Genomic DNA, 17,533 nt, shown 5'->3' with positions numbered 1-17,533 from the left:
TTCAGCCTCTCATCCCTGTTAAACAGCTCCAGGAATGTGCGCTATGGTTATAAAGGGATTTTCTGGGTGTCCCCTGACGTCATTGACCAAATATGGACTTTTAAAAAAAAAGGAGGGAACTCCAGAAATAGGAGCAGCGGAGGTTGCCGTGACGATACATGGAAACAAATGCGACTGTTTATTCGGCAACATTTGAAAACACGCAAACTGGTTGAATTTAAGGGGTTTGATTTTGATCGCGAGCATCCTCGGGAATCTTTTCAGACTGGTTCTGAAGAAAACAGAAGCTCCGGGATGGTTCGGGGAGTTCCGGTGAGTCCATAAATGGCAGGTTTCTCCGGTGAGGCGACAGGAGCTCCGGCTGCTTATATGGCTGCCATCCGGGGAAATGGTTCTGCGCTCGTGCCAGCTGAGCCCACACACAGAACCGAACAGAGCCATTTGTTATCTGCTCTGCCTGTCAGGAGCAGATGATTGTTGCTCGGCTCAGATGGATGAGGTGATTAGTGACAGAATAATCACAGCTCCTCGATTGGTTTTGTTGGACAAAAATGAATAATAATAATAATAACAATAATAATAATGAAAAAAGCATTTAGAATTTGGTTCTGATGTGAAGATAGTTTAATGTCAAGCAGGCAGCTGCAACTTTTTCAGAAGATAAGTTAGGTTTTGTTTGAGACTATGTTAAGGTAGAAGAACAAAATGTTAATTGAACTCCCAAAATCAATCACATTTTATTTTGAACTCCATTTAAGGAACTCTATATTAAGAATAAATTAAAGGCCTACAAATCCTTGACTAAATGCATATTACTCCTTTCATGAGGGAGTTTTCAACTAGAATTATCTTTTTTTGAGAAATGACAAAGTACTCTTATCATTTTTCCAACTTATCCGGTGAGGCAGGCATGCAAGCAGGTGCCGGGGTGACCCGCTCCGGGGTCAGTGGCAGGTGGGCAGTTTGACTGGGCTGGTACACCTGTCAAACGGTAACACAGGTGTCATAGGGACAGCTCAGTAAGGATACTTCCTGTGAAGCTGAAGCGAAGTTCTGCACAGTGGATGGGCTGTTACTCTTCTTTTTGTCTCCCACCAAACTCTTCGGTGCACCTTTCATTTTGCAAGTGCAAAAAATGCACACAGCGTCAAGTTACAAACACAGACATGATTCCACACAGCTCTCTAGAATTGCTGAAACTTAAATGGGAAGGGTTTGAGACAAGTTCCTCAGGAAAACTATCTGAGAACCTCCGCGAACGTTTCGAGACATTTTCAAATCTCCCTTGCGAATGCAATTCACAGATTGTCACCAAAAGTTGCAGCTTAGTGACATACTATCTTTAGAGTAGTCATAGTTAACATTACATGGTTATGGTCTGATCCATCCATCCATCCATCCATCCATCCATCCATCCATCCATCCATCCATCCATCCATCCATCCATCCATCTTCTACCACTTATCCATGGTTGGGTCGCAGAGGCAACAGGTCCAGACATCCCTTTCCCAAGCGACACACTCCAGCTCCTTTTGGGGATCCCAAGGTGTTCTCAGGCCAGAGAGGATACATAATCCCTCTAGCAAATTCTGGGATTGCCTCAAGGTCTCTTCCCAGTGGGACATGCCCAAAAAACCTCCAAAGGGAGGCATCCAGGAGGCATCGTAATCAAATGCCCAAACTACCTCAACCGACTCTTTCAGTGAGAAGCAGCAGCTCTACTCCCGGATCATGGAGCTCCTCACCTTATCTCTAAGGCAGAGCCTGACCACCCTATGAAGGAAGCTCATTTCAGCAGCTTGTATCCGGGATCTCGTTCTTACAGTCATCATCTAAACCACATGACCATAGGTGAGGGTTGGAATGTAGATGGACCAGTGAACAGAGTTTTGTATTTCGACTCAACTCTTTCTTCACCACGACCGACTGAAGCAACGCCCTCATTCCTGAAGACGAGGCCCAGATCTGTCAGTCCACCTCCTGCTTCATCCGACCATCCGTCATGAACAAAACTTCCAGATACTTGAACTCCTCCATGTGAGGCAGAGACTCATTCACAACCTGGAGGGAGCGTTCTGCCCGTTTCTGGTTGAGAACCATGGCCTCGGAGGAGCCGACTCTCATCCCAGCCGCTTCACACTCGACTGCCAACCGTCCCAGTGAACCCTGAAAGTCATGGCCTGAAGACGCCAACAGAACCACATCTTAAGCAAAAAGCAGAAACGAGTTCTTGGGGTTCCCAAACCAGACAAACTCCTCTCCACGACTGCACCTCGAGATCCTGTCCATGGACATCACAAACAGGATTGGGGACAAGGGACAGCCCTGGTGGAGTCCAACCTGCACCAAGAACGAGCTCGACTTTGTGCCAAACATGCAAACACAGCTCCTGCTTTGGTTACAGGGAACGGATAGCCCTTAAAAGCAACCCAGGCACTCCGTACTCCCGCAGCTCCCCCACAGACCACCTCGGGGAACAGTCATAAGCCTTCTCCAGATCCACAAACACATGTACACTGAAGAGTCAAACTCCCATCACCCCCTTAGCAACCTTGCAAGTGTGAAGATCTGGTCCACTGTTCCATGACCACAACAAACATCACACTGCTCACACCTTTGGTCTAAGCTGGCCTAGTACCAACTACACTTATGTTCCACCCTATGCTCAAAGATACAGATACACAAAAAAACTAAATAGTTAGAGTCACATTCAAAACTAAAACCTGCATAGTTGGGTTAATTTACTAAACAATAACTCAGGTTCATGAAAACAAACATTTCTGTGTTTCTCTGCACCAACAGAATTTTCTATTTGGTTCACATCGCTCTGTTTTCCCACGTTGTCTGCATTGTAAATACTGAAGCTCCTTCCAGGATCGACCTTTTGGGTTTGTACATTTTCAGCGCGATCTGAACATATTTCAGCTGGGGTTTGATGTGCTGATGTGAGAAGCCTTCTGCTGGAGTCGAGCAGGAGGACTGCAGCTCTCCGAGCCTTTTGAACGCCCACAGTTACAAAAATGTTGGTGTGTATTGTCGTTGTGTGGCGAGCCGCCCACCCCGTGGCAGATGGGGGTTCATTTTGTCTACACACACAAGCACACACACACACACACACAGCAATGAATCGAGTCATGCAGGAAACACAATCTGACGCGTAAACTCACAAACACTCCCACACACACTTTCTCTGTGCAACAAACAAACTCAATTTGGCTCGTTTTCCTGTCAAAATCTGTCGCTGAAAATCTTTATTTTTTCCTCTTTTTTTATGCACACACACACACACGAATGCACAAACAGCTCCATGGGGACGGTGCCCTGCTTCCACCCTTCGCCCACGCTCCTCCAGGCCGCCGAGGCTCTGGGGGGTTTTTGGTTTTGTGTTTGGTGGCTCGGGGTGTCAGCCGGGGGTCCAGCGGCTCGGCAGACCCCACCGTGCCGATTAATCATCTGTCATCTGTGGGTTTTTGTTAATATGGATCTTTGTCTTCGTCTTGAAACACGTCGAGCCTGCTCACCGCCTGCTACCCTCTTTAACAGTTTCGCAAACAAAACAAGACGAAAAAGCACCAAAAATAACCCAACTGGGCATTTTTGGGCCTTTCTCTTAAATCTGTGGAGTCGTGAGCTGCTGTTGGAGCAGCTCTTGTGACCTCTGAGACCTCGCACCTCCACTGTCAAGAATACAGCAGACCTTTTTATGTATTTATTTATGAAACACAAGAAGATTGGAGCTCTTTCGGTGTGACTGCACATTAGTTTTCTAAATCTAGAAAAAGCAGGTAGAAAGCTTTTGCTGAAATAAATACCAACTGAGAAGGAATTTCTGATCTCTGTTCAAGAACTTAATTTTATTCGCTTTGGTCCAGTTACCTCAGCTCTATGTGTTTTACTTGTGGGAGGTTTTAGGTTTGAATATTCAGAAACACACATTTTGGTTTTTTTTCACATTTTGAAGATGTTCAGGCCCAAAATAGACATCCTAATTTTCTGCTACCTTTATGTGTCGGAGCTGCAGGTCTTTTAAATATAGTGGGTGACTCATTTTGGAAGGAAATCCGTTTCCTGGTTTATTCTGCAGCTCAGATTGGAGATTTGGGGTTTATTTGAAAGAAAAATGGCCGCAAGAGTTCTGTGACAACTTATTAATGTAACAGTTGAATTTCGAGTAATTTAGTTACTAATACTGTCTCTAAATATTTACATTAGAGCATGATAATACAAAAGTGAATCCTTTTCTCTAGATGTATTTAAATGGAGCTTGAATTTAACCTTTAAGCAGCAGATATCAGGTGTCTAAATGTAAAACCAATCTCTAAAAGTTTATAATAATGTATGTTAACTTACAACACCCTCTCAAAGTCTAATCTTTAAATTTTATAGCTGTTGCTGTATTGATTTCACTCCTGTTTTAGTAAGGGTGCCAATAAAAAAGTTTTGGCCCCCTTATTGTTGTTTGATGGCGATTCTTCTGTTTACGTCAGTATTTTTGCTTCACGTCGCCTTGTACAGCTTTGGAAGCACCCATAGCAGTGGCAGTACATCGTACGACAGATAAAATTTGCTAAAACATGCAAACAGTTTCCCTATAGGTAATAAGATTTTGGTGAAACAAGCAGGAAAACCTTGTCCTGTTTGGAGCTCTACAACTCAGACAGACTTCACAGCAGAAACATCCTTCAGAGTTTAAACAGGTCACAGAAAGATTGACTTTACATGAAGGAGCTGGGGTTTGGATATGTTTAATGGTTTTTACACAATCACAGTTTCAGGTTTGTGAGTTTTGGAGATTTCACTACAGAATATTTAACTACTACCTTTGAGCTGTTTTTGAGAACAAACTCTTCTCGTCCCCGCAGTCTTTACACTTCCTTTACAGTTTATACATCAAAATAAAGGGATTTTTGTTGCTGTTCATCCAGCATGTCTCTCACAGCTATAGGACTAATAGTTTTCTTTCAGATCCCCCCCGAGTGCTGAATGCACAAACCAAGACTCCCATTGTATCTGTGCCCAATGGAGAGTTTCTTTTTTTTTTTTTTAAACCACCTCCATAAAACACTGTAGATAAATAAAAATATACACATACGACCACCAGAAGTTTCTGCTGCTCACAGTTTAAGAATTTGTTCTCCTAAAGGACACTATGGTTTAGGTGAATTAATATCAGCAGCACCACTGAATGAACTGCTTGTTCCTGATCAGATCTTCTGTTTTCGGTTCTATTTCTTCATCGACAGTCAGATGGATTAGGTTTTGCGAGGTTTAGGTGAAGCTAAGCCGTCAACCTAAGTGATTGCATATTCATGGGAAACGTATCGACTGCTGGGTTTCAGATAATAGACAGGCACATCAATGAGCTGCAGAGAAAGGCTCGGACAGAATCTGTGAGTCCCAGAGTGAGTCGACTGAAATCACACAAGGACAATTAGAGGCGAATCCGTGTGTGCAACATTCATGGAGTTGAACAGATAAATATCCTGATGGTTAGAGGATTTTTTAGAAACTTAAGTGATTCTTATGACTTCTTCTTGAGAGTAATTCTCAAAATTCTAAGTTTTCTTTGAAGTTTTTAGAAACTAATAACACAAAAAGGCCCCAAAACAAACAAAAAAATGTTGATAATATCTGAAAACTTTTTGTTTATCAATCCTTTTGTTCATTTCTGCATTAAACAATCTTTCCAAATTATTAATATGAACAGTTTTGAAAACATTTTCAAATTAGGACTTCAACTAAAACTTTTTTTATTCAAATGTTGTTGTTTTTTTAAATAACTTGTTTGCATTGTGCTCGTAATTTTAAAGGAATACATAATACATGTTTATAATAACTAGTTTTTTTAGATCAAGACAAAGAAACTGATCCATTTCTGATGTTAAAAGGATAAAATTGCTTTTTTGTGTAACTTTGTCTTGAAAAACAAATGAAATTATTAACTGGTTATTAAAAATCCCACCTATTTTATTATTCATGGCTAAAATTTGCCCCAAACAAGAAACATTTATTTAGCCTACAACATATTTAAGTTGCTTTTCCAAATAGTTTATTTTCATCCTTTTTTCTGACTCCTGGCATTTTCATGTTTGAATATTTTAGAGCCATAACTAAACTGAATCACTGATAACACAGAAACATGAAGATAATTTCATATTTGTTTGCATTTTATTCAAAAACATTTAAACCCTATTGGTTGAATTTTATGTTTTTAGACTATAGAGAATCTAAAGGCCTCAAGCTGTGATTTTAGATGTGTTTAAATGTTTTCCTGCAGCCATTTAGATGCACAAATAAACGCAAATTTCAAATAATGGATCAATAGAACATAAAAATGTACAGTTATTGTTATATTTGGATTCACTTTAAAAAGCTTTATTGACTCAAATCTCTGCCAAACCAGCTGATAAGGTTGTTTGTTCAATATTAAGTTCTTGTTATTTGGCTCAAACTCTGGCAGATTTAAATTTAAAAGTGAGAAAAAAAAAGCCAAACTAAAACTCACTGAGAGGAAATCCTCCGTCAGGGTCGTCCAGCGGGCCTCCTCCGCCCCGTCCCCCTCCAGAGAGAGCCGAAGAGCCAGATGAAGATGTGAAACCAGAAAAAAAAAACCTGATCAGATATGTTATATGTGACCGCAGGCCAGTGTTCGGACGGAATAGTTACCCGCTCCTCTGGATTTCTGGCTCGCCCCCAGAAAGGGTCATCGGCTTCCTGGGCTCTGAGTGGGCTGCTGGTCACAAAAAGACTCAGAGAAAGTGTGTGTGTAGNGGGGGGGGGGACAATAAGACTGTTCCCACCTCACTTTGCTTCCACCCTCGCAGTTAAAATTGTTATGGTAATGAAGTGGATTTTTTGCTGGACAGCAGATTGGAGCGCAGAGAGTTGTGGAGAATCGGCAGAGAGGAAAGGACAACACACAAATGGCTGAAACTCAGCTGAACAGATGTTGAGCTAAAATTAGGTCTGGTAGTAGCTGAGAGTCGTCCACACCAAATGCTCTATGCTTCAACTGATCACGGGAAATTTTTGTTTAAACTCTTGGCATGCAGGGCGGTGCTCGATATGCATTCCTTCAAGGAGTCCTAGTTTGATTTACCTCAGGTGTAGAAACATCTCAGGCACATGAGCTAAAATTCAAGTGTTGTTGCGAAAGCTTCGACTTCTAATCAAAACGTGACATTTCAAGGTTTTTTTTTTCCTGAAGATATTTATAAAACAGTGTTTTCACTTTGTCTTTAAGGTATATTTGGTGTAGATTAATTAAAAGGAGAAAAATTGAAACAACCAAATGCCCAAATTAAAGGTCTGAATACTTTGTCATGCCACTTAATATGAAACCTTTCAGAGGTTGGTTTTACACTTGGAGGCACCTTCCTGTTTGCTTAAAGCTCAGATTTTATGCCCTAGTCAGAGCCCCGCCCTGATAAATCAGAGGTGAAAGACCGATCTTATTTATCGAGCTTCTGTCATGATGTTTGTAAAGTTTCAGTGATGAATTTAAAAGCCCAGCATTGCTTGAAAGATTGCACATCACCTGCCAACTTTCATAATAAACTTTTAATTCAAGATGGCCCCCACAGACAAATCACATGTCAGGAGATTTTTTTTGTGTGTTTTTGCAAAGGTCAGTTAGTTGTGGTGGCCATCTTGAATTGGGTTGACTACAACAGTCAATCAGCTGCAGATGTGCATCCAATGATTACTTTCTGAGAGTTTCATTAAAATCCATCCAGTGGATTATTAGATATTTTGCTAACAGACAGACAGGATAATGCCAAAGTTTAAAGAAAAAGCATCATGCAATGTGTAGCACTCAAAGTATGTGTTGGTAATGACTCTCAGCTGCTATCACACCAAATTTTAGCTTAACGCTTGTAAAGTTAACTGAGTTAGACCTTTTTATGTTAGCTAAGGTTGAAAAGCTGTGGCAGCCATCTTGAACTGAGTTGTCTGCAAACATTAAAGGCCCAGCAATTCTTGAGGGGATACATGTCGTCTGTTAATCATTCATGCTGGCATTCTATACTAATATCATCTTATTTAGCCATTTTGGTTAAACCTTGAAAATAACATTATGCACAATCTCAGACATTATTTCGCACGATAATGATAGTGAACGATTTTGTTAGTGTTTGGAGTACATGTTGCAAGTAACTCTCAGCTGCTACCACATTAAGTTTAGCTCAGTATCTGTAAAATTCACGGAGGTATAACCGTTTTTATATGAGCTGAGGTCAGTTAGCTGTGATGACCTTCTTGAATTGGACTGACTCCAAAAGGTAATCCGATGTAGACGTACAGGGAATGATTACTTCCTGAAAGTTACATTAAAATCCATCCAGTGGTTCACGAGATATTTTGCTAACAAACAGGGTCAACTCCGGGCTCAGCTGCTTTCACACCAAATTTTAGCTAAATATCAGTAAAACTGACTCACTTCTGTCAGTCTAAACTGTGGTTTCTCAAGGTTTAAGAGTTTACAGACATGATGGTTTGTGGGTTCAAATGTTATCCCAAATCAGGGACTGCTGGGATTTGAATCCAGGATTTCCTTCTTACAAGACAGACACTTGGTTTCAATCCATTTATTTATATGTTTGTTTATTTTCTACACCCACTTTATCTTGTTCAGGGACACAAGGAGCTGGTGTCAATCTCCATTAGTCAGCAGATACTATGTGGACGGACAAACAGCCATTCACGCAAACACCGAATCTGCTTTTTTTTTCTTTTTTTTTTGTGGAAGAAAATCAAAGTACTAGAAGAAACCCCATTTACATAATGTGGGGAACACGAAGAGCCAAGATTCAAACCTAAAAACGAATGAAAATAATTTCACAAAAAAATCAGACTGAGCTGAGTGTCTGAATGAGAAACTTCCTGCAAAGGAACAGAAACTTCAATATGTTTTTTTAAAATTTGCAACTATAATGAATTTTGTTTTAAACAGAAGCATTTTTAAAAGTCTGAAGAGTTCTGTTTTCAGTCAAAGACCTCATGAGACCATTTGAGAACAGCAGAATAACAATACAAAACTTTGTTTTAGATCTCTGGACTGAAATTATTATCCAGCCATTTTTGTTACCTGCTTCTCCTTTCCGGGTCGTGGGAAGCTGGAGCTTATCTCCAGCCATCACTGTGCGAGAGGCTGGGGACACCCTTGACATAATTTTCTCCAAAAATCATCATCAGATTATCCATCTTGTTGCTGGAAGAACGTTTTAATGGTACCAAGTTTGTTTGGTGGATTTCAGGTCCCAGATCTGTTGTGGGGAGATCTTAGAAACCTCTGCCTGGAGTTCAGTCCAGATTCTCTGGAAAAGCAGCCTTCTGATTTTTAGGAATTAAATCTTGGCCAAATGTGACTTCTGGATTCAGCTAAAGACTGGACTCTTTTACAAGCTTTTCCTCTGGCAGCTGCTCAGAGTCTTCCACCTGAATATCTTCTGCTGACTAGTTCTCAGACTCAGAGACCTCTGGTGTCACTGAAAACTGATCCAGAGTCACTTTAACTGACCTTAGATGAAATTGTTTTCTGAAGACAGTCTGAAGAGCTCCAGTCTGCAGAAACATTTCTGGTTGACAGCTTTCTTTGAGTTTTTGAGGGTCTAAGTTCTTGGTGTCCCCAGGCTAAAGTTGGATTTCAGCTTTTGTGGACTCCCATTTTCCACCATTGTTCTTTGTTGCGCTCACGGTGGCTCTGAAAATAAAATTGTAAATAAATCTGAGCTTTTCTATTTCTTTATTTGCACTCATTTCCAACAGATGCAGAAGTAAAAATGTTTAAAAAAATCCAGGCTGAAGTGATGAAAAGTGAAAACAAGTTGCAGTTCTGGTTGTAGCTGATCTTCGTCTCTGACATCGAAGAATATCATTCTGCAAAACTCATGGTGGTTGGAGCTATTTTCAGATGCCAGAGATCCACTGTAGTCAAAAAATGTTAACATTTCTGCAAGAGGTGCCCTTGACTGCAGTAACAACAGCTTCAGCTGCTATTAGAAATAGCTGCACCAATCGATGTTAAAACCATTTAAAATGAAACTGATGCATTTCTGGGATACAAAATTAACAATCTCTGTCACAAAGCTCTAATCAGATGTGTGGATTAGTCTCTGTTTACAGAACAGTACTGATTACTAGCAGTAAACAAAGATTTCACCTCCATATATTCTTGTTTTTTTTACTTTTGTTCATTGCTGAGGCTTTTACATGACAAGACAGCTGTGTAATCAGAATGACTTTGTTGGTGATCTCAGGCCATTTTCATCAGTGATCACTGATGATTGATAGATGCAGGATCTTAATACCAGCTGATTGTTGCAGTCTGACTGCTGAAGGTTTTGAAATTTGGTTTATTTTTCTTTAAAACTTTGAATGTTTGTCAGTGGTGGGAACACCTAACCAGAAATCCTCCTTTCAAAGGTGTGAAAATCAGAAAGAGCAGAGTGGGCTGAGCATCATGAAGCCACTATGAGAAAAACAAAAAACAAACAAACAAAAAAAGATACAACTAAACACCAAGAACGTTATAAAGAAATCTAACAAAACCTCCATTAGCTGCTTTAGGTGTGACATATTTACTGAATTTGAACAAAAATTATCATTCTTTCCTTATCAATTGTTCCTGCAGTGTTGTAATTTCACCGCTAGATGGTGGTGGTTTACTGGAGGATTTTTTTTTTACCTTCACATTGTTAAGACATTACCGTTTTTAGCAATTGTAAACTTTTTATTTTATCATCTACATCAAATAACACAATGAGATGCTAATATGTATGGATAGTTATATTTTATTTTATTTTAGATGTGATAAAAGGGTTGAACAGTTGAACAAATCTATGAAAAAGGTTTTAATAAAGTTAGCCATGTGGCTCTGACAATAAATAGGGTTTTGAAATGGCTATAAAAGATCCTATAAAAGATCCCTAGGCCTCAGCATCATTAAAAAATAGTACATTTTTTTCATGTATTACACAACATCAAGTGTATGCAGGAGTCAGATGGTATACAGTATGTTGATATGACTTTGTATGCATGTGGTTGGGTGTTTGGTGGAGGTCGGAGTGGATGTTGGTGCAGAACGTCAGTACCTTCTGTCAGACGGCCCCAGGGCAGCTGGGGCTCACCACCAGAGTGAATGAATGAATAACATAATGGAAAAGTGTCTTAGAGTGTCAAGAGAAGCACAACATAAAACTGATTTTATTTTTATTATTATTATTATTATTGTAAATAATAATAATAATAACTATGATAACTATGATAACTGTCTTGTTTCAGGGGTTTTAGCATATGTAAACCTTTCATGTACATGTGTAAATAAGGTTGTGTCACCACAGATAAGTGTGTGTGTGTGGGTGGAATGTGAATATACAAAGAATGTGAATATAGATAAATATTATGTGTGTGTGTATCATATAGATATTAATAAAAAATATATAAAAACGTATCAGTCGTTCAGTCGCTGTGTTTTGCAAAACTTGTCATACAATATAATATTCTATTAACCCCACCAAAAATATTTAAATTCGCTGAACCAGATTTAATGGCTGTATGTCTAAGATTAAGGGGGAAAGCGTGAAAATGAGTTTAGTATTCAGCGAGCTATGACTGATCAAACATGCAGAAACTTCATTGCTCCTGTCAAACAGATAAACTGACGGGCGACCGCTCCAAGATGGCGGCTCGTCAGCGCAAATAGGCGTCTACTCTTTATTATGTCTTTGGCAATTACATCGCAGTAGCCCACACAGCAGCAACCATTTTGAGGCTGCGCTATAGAGAGAGTAACAGGGTGTGGACCCCCTCATGAAAAATATCTGGGATATCTGCTGATATAAAAGTCGGAGTCCGGTGGATTAAATCCTGATCTGTGGAAATGAAGATAGCGGCTGGTTTTCTGCTCCTGGCAGCGGGGCTGAACGCTGTTTTGGCCGAGGATGTTTACTTTGAAATCGGTGGCGAACTTTCTTTAAAGCCCGTGCCTCTGAGAGGATCACCAGCATCACCTGGAAACTTAATGGAGACATTGTGGCTGAGTGGATTGAGGGAGCTGGTGATTTGGAATATTTTAGAGATTTCAGAGGCCGATCAAATCTGGACTTCAACACCGGGGTGTTGATCATTAGATCCATGAGCAAGACCGATGAAGGAGTCTTCACTGTGGAGATCAACAACAAAATCCAGGGTCTTGTGTATTCTGCCAAGGGGATCAAGAGTTTACATGATACACAGGTTGAAGTCGTGGTGAGACCTCTGATGTGCAACCATCTGTCACAAGCTTGTAACCTGAGCTGTTTTGGAAACATTACAGATGCTGGGCCTGTTCAGTACTTCTGGAAGCGAGGAGAAGGAGAGTGGAAGGAGTCACAGGAGGACTTGGACATCACCAATAATGAGGAAACACAACAAATCAAAACGTTCTCCTGCAACATGAAGAACCCGATCAGTGAGAAGGAGAGTGGACCGCTGGACAATCCATTCAACAAACAACCACAACCACTGGGACCATCTGGTTCTGGTACAGTTCCTTAAGACCAGAACCAAACCATACCAGAATCAGACGACGTGGAACACTGGTGGCTGGAATTGTTCCCCTGGTTATATGGCCGGCTTCAGTTATAAAGAGATGAGAAATGCTCCACGTTCTCCCGGCTATATGTAACAAAATATAATGCGGTATTACTAAATGTCTCCCGGATGCCTCTTGAGTGGGTTAAATGATTACAGATAATTAATCTCATATAAAATTGTATAATGTTTAAGTCATTTCTAATAAGAGTGTTTAGCCTGCTAATCATTATAATCACCCCCTGTATTATGCCCTTAACTGCTTTTATATAATCTTGACTGTCTCACTGCACAGCACAAACTTGTCATATTAATCAAAATAGTGTTTCAAGTAATTATAAGTATTAACGTAACAACATGTTTAAACATTTAATTAAAAACTGGCATTTCAAAATGTTCTGTGTGTCGATGATGAATCTCTGATTTTAGACACAGCTGCTAAAAACCAACTATTGCTTTGGAAGTGGAGTCAACAAGATGTGTGAATTATTTGGTTGTTCATGGCTGCTATAACTGCAGCTGACCAGTAGAGGTCAGTGGTGCACTGCATTTTAGAGGCTTTGAAGCCCCAAAAGCTTCACAGGGCTTCATCTACCCATCTTTACCTACAAATATCTGTAGAAAATTGCACCCTGTGTTTCTGTGAAAGGAGGTTAACCGAACTCTGAGGAACCTAAAGGCAAGAAGGAACATGGCATGTCCTTCCCTCTAAGACAGTGTTATGTAATCCTGGTCCTGGAGGGCCACTATCCTGCATCTTTTAGATCTTTCCCTGCTTTTCAGCAGGTCTTCAAGTTCTACGGAAGCCTGTAAATCACTCATCCATTCAAATCATGAGTGTCAACGCTGGGAAGCAGCTAACATATGCAGGATAGTGGCGCTCCAGGATCAGGATTGGACACTGCTGCTCAGAGAAAACCTGCGCCTGACACAACAACTACACTGGTGAGGTGATGCTGAGGATCCTCTCCTGTACTGAAGCTTCATTTTGGGATCAGATCAGTCCTGGTCTGTTTCTATGTAGGTCTTTCTTGGACAAACACCCTGACAAAGTTTTTATTTTTATTTTTTACTGCCATACATATGTATATAGCTTGTCCAAATACATATAAACAATAAAAACTGATAGCGACCACCTTTTAGGTTGTCTCATATTTCACAAGTGAGAAAAGAAGTCTGAAGATGTGAGATATTACCACAGCTATTTACCAGTGCTTTTATTTTTCTTTATTTTGCAGAATGTCCCTTTTTATTCTGATTTTATTCTGAAGTAGCAGGTCAGCTTAAAAGTTTTACTCCTCTCAGTCCACAGTAATCTAAATTATAGATTTATATTTTCATGACTCATCTCTTAATCACCCGTTTGACCCTTTTTAATATAAATTTATTGGAACCTTTTCATTCATTATTCTTTGATCTGCAAATAGTTTGTAAATATTCATTTCATTTAACAAAATGACATAACATTTAAGTACGTAATTATTTTTTGTGTGTTTCAGAGGGTCAAACTGTGCTATGAACCTTGACTCCAATACATAAACCTGAGCTAGAGGTGCATTGTTATGAAATTTTAATATTTTTCTTTATACATTGAAGGTGTTTGCTGCAGAACACTTTCAATTAATAAATTTTAAAACCCAGTAAAGACCAAATCATTTTTATTATGTCTCGAACATTAAACTCTTCAAGTGAAAGAGGGTGGACTTTCTATTCACGGAGACTATCATGAATGGTCCTCATTTAATGCACAAAAATCTGAATTATTTGTGAGACTGCTGGGACTGTAGAATAAATCCATATTTTTCTGTCTCTCCTCCAGCTGATTAAGGGTTGAAGTAAGAGGGAAATGAAGACCCCCTCCCCCCCTCATGATGACTTATTAGCAGATCCAGATGATCTGTATCTGTAAGAGCTGAAGCTGTTTTCAAATGTCTTTATAAAATGTAAACAACTACAACTGTTTACTTATGGTAAAATGCTAGAACTTTATGAACTGTTTTGAACTTTCTGCTGATTTTGTAACTGTCTCTACACTTTCAATTTGCCTTTGACTTTAAAGACATTCAGATTTTCTTCATTGTTTTTTGTCAGTATAATTGAAAAAATTGTCAGCAAATGTTTCAGTGTGAGCAAAAAGATTTGAAGAAATTAATATTAAATGTTTTATTATTTGAATAATAAGTATAAAGATCTTGCATACAAAATGATATGCTTGTTTCTTTGAATATTTACAAGAAAGGTATGTATAAGTCATGCCAAATATTTAAATTAAAATAAAATATACTTATTTGTTTTTTTTCTTTATGCAAATCATGTTGATGTACAGTACTGTACTGAATACTGTAGCTTTAATGTAGGCCGCCTCCGGTCGTGCGTCCTCCTGACCAGCACGCGGCGCTGAAAGACTTAATGTTTACTGCTACCGAACCGGAAGTATCAGATTTCATCCCAGTTTCGCAGCAGCCATTTTGAAGCTGCGCTATAGAGAGAGTAACAGGGTGTGGACCCCCTCATGATAAATATCTGGGATATCTGCTGATATAGAAGTCGGAGTCCGGTGGATTAAATCCTGATCTGTGGAAATGAAGATAGCGGCTGGTTTTCTGCTCCTGGCAGCGGGGCTGAACGCTGTTTTGGCCGAGAATAAATATTTCGAAATCGGCGGTGAGCTTTCTTTCCAGCCTGCGCCTCTCTCTGAGAGGATCACCAGCATCACCTGGAAACTTAATGGAGACATGGTGGCTGAGTGGATTGAAGGAGCTGGTGAGTTGGAATATTTTAGAGATTTCAGAGGCCGATCAAATCTGGACTTGATCACCGGAGTGTTGGTCATTAGCTCCATGAGAAAGACCGATGAAGGAGACTTCACTGTGGAGATCAACAACAAAGTCCAGAGTGTTGTGTATTCTGCCAAGGGGATCAAGAGTTTACATGATACACAGGTTGAAGTCGTGGTGAGACCTCTGACTTGCGACCACAACTCAGAAAAGTGTACCCTGAGCTGTATTGTAGACATTACAGATGCTGGGCCTGTTCAGTACTTCTGGAAACAAGGAGAAGGAGAGTGGAAGGAGTCACAGGAGGACTTGGTCATCACCAATAATGAGGAAACACGACAAATCAAAACGTTCTCCTGCAACATGAAGAACCCAATCAGTGAGAAGGAGAGTGGACCGCTGGACAATCCATTCAACAAACAACCACCTGGTGGATCAAATGGACCACTGGTGGGTGGGATTATTGTCCTGGTTTCGTTAGTATTGGCTGGGGGAGGACTTGCAGGTGTTGCCTACAAACATCCAGAGAAAGTTGCACCTTGTATACCATGTGTTGCTGGAAATGGCAATCCACCAAATACTGAGGACTCTAAAGACAATAAGGAAGATGTTGAAGCGAAAGTGCCTATGGCATCAGGACCAGGGGCTGACTCTGGAGAGTCTGGTTAGGTAAAGCTGAGGATCCTCTCCTGTACCGGAGCTTCACTTTGGGATCAGACCAGTCCTGCTCTGTTTCTCTGCAGGTCTTCCTCGGACAAACCTTTTCACTGGATTTTTTTAATTTGTCGTTTTGATTTGTCGTGTTTAATTTTATTTTTACTGCCATACATATATAGCTCATCCAAATGCATGTACACATTCAAACCTGAAATGAGCTGATAGCGACCGCCTTTTAGGTTTTCTCATATTTCACAAGTGAGAAAAGAAGTCTGAAGATGTGAGATATGACCACTGTGTTAAAACAATCAATCAAAAGTCAGGCATTTATTAATATTGAAAGGAAAACAATGAGAAGTGTCCATTTTTGCAGAATGACCCAATTTAGAGTGATTCTTGATTATATTTAAGGTGAATGTGAAATAAGTAATCCATACAGTGCTTAACAGCATGTGTTTTAATGCTTCTAATACAGCTTATTAATTTTGTTTTATATGTCACGTTTCTGTGGCTGTATGTATTATAATTTTTTTTTTTTCATTTATATCATTGATCATGTTTAAATCCATTAGCAAGTCCTTTACAAGATATGTAAACAAACAAAAAAACAAACTTTATGTTTCTTAATTAAATGCTTGCCGTCACCTTGCAGCGTTTAGACGGTCCCCATGGTATCTTAAAGGGGACCAGGAAACCACTTCTGCTTTTTACCTGTCTGTGATTGTGTGTTTCCGCTCAAGCTCCTCGGACTGCTGCACATGCCGGAGCATTTGCATAAGAGTGACTCAGACAAACATGTTCGTCGTGCAAGACGGCTCGTTGTTTAAATTGTTAAAACAAGGAATGTAAAGTGTTTGACTGTTTGTTAATGTTTTAGCAGTGCTGTGCAAAAGCCTGAGAATTATATACTTTGATTTCTTCTTTTTTAAAAAAAAATATTTTTAATTTTTTTGTCCCTGAAAACGGCAGTATTTTTGATAAAGTAGATGAGCAGCAGAAGGATGATCCTGTGTCGGGTTTCTGTAGGATTTTTTCTTTTTTTTCTTTTAAAACATGACTTTTAGAAACGTTTTGTTTGTAGATAGTGTTTCAGGGCTTCCATTTTGTTCTAGTTCATTTTTAGGCAATTGTCCACCATCCTGAAGGTTAAATAAAGTATAACACAAGTTCGTACTAAAAGCATCTGGCTACTCTATTGTGATAAAATATAAAGAAATAAGATGTATATGAAGGCTTTTGCACAGTCTGTTTTTAACAATAAGATCATGTACATAATTTGTAATATAATTGAATGCGTTTTCATTACAGAAAAGACAACTGCTTAAAAATCTGTGATCATTTTTAAACCCCACTTTTTTGTTTGTTTTTGCACAGTTAAAAAATGTTGCACTGTTATAAATGTATTGGCTGTCTGACACTATTCTTTGTTTGTGAATGATGAATTTTTAAAAGCACTCTATTTGTATTATTTATTGCAGTTAGGGTTTATGTTTGTTCAATGTCACGAACATGTGGAAAGTGTCCTT

General features: G+C 39.5%; 1 protein-coding gene and 1 pseudogene across 1 annotated transcript; both read left to right on the top strand.

The window, feature by feature from the left end:
• Nucleotides 1-11,736: 11,736 nt before the first annotated feature.
• On the top strand, nucleotides 11,737-13,711 carry LOC108246622 (annotated as a pseudogene).
• Nucleotides 13,712-15,035: 1,324 nt separating this feature from the next.
• Nucleotides 15,036-17,427, top strand: LOC108246631. The gene has a single exon (XM_017434274.3). It carries the CDS (start codon nucleotides 15,156-15,158, stop codon nucleotides 16,017-16,019), a length of 864 nt encoding a protein of 287 aa, XP_017289763.1. The 5' UTR covers nucleotides 15,036-15,155; the 3' UTR covers nucleotides 16,020-17,427.
• Nucleotides 17,428-17,533: the final 106 nt, after the last annotated feature.

The sequence above is a fragment of the Kryptolebias marmoratus genome, linkage group LG22 (assembly GCF_001649575.2).
Source record: "Kryptolebias marmoratus isolate JLee-2015 linkage group LG22, ASM164957v2, whole genome shotgun sequence".
Lineage (NCBI taxonomy): Eukaryota > Metazoa > Chordata > Actinopteri > Cyprinodontiformes > Rivulidae > Kryptolebias > Kryptolebias marmoratus.
The sequence above is the reverse complement of the archived record's forward strand: the minus strand, read 5'-3'. Positions and strand labels throughout refer to the sequence as shown.

What these genes read in the sequence shown, in the direction of transcription:
- LOC108246631 (XM_017434274.3), top strand. Translation starts at nt 15,156, where the DNA reads ATGAAGATAGCGGCTGGTTTTCTGCTCCTGGCAGCGGGGCTGAACGCT.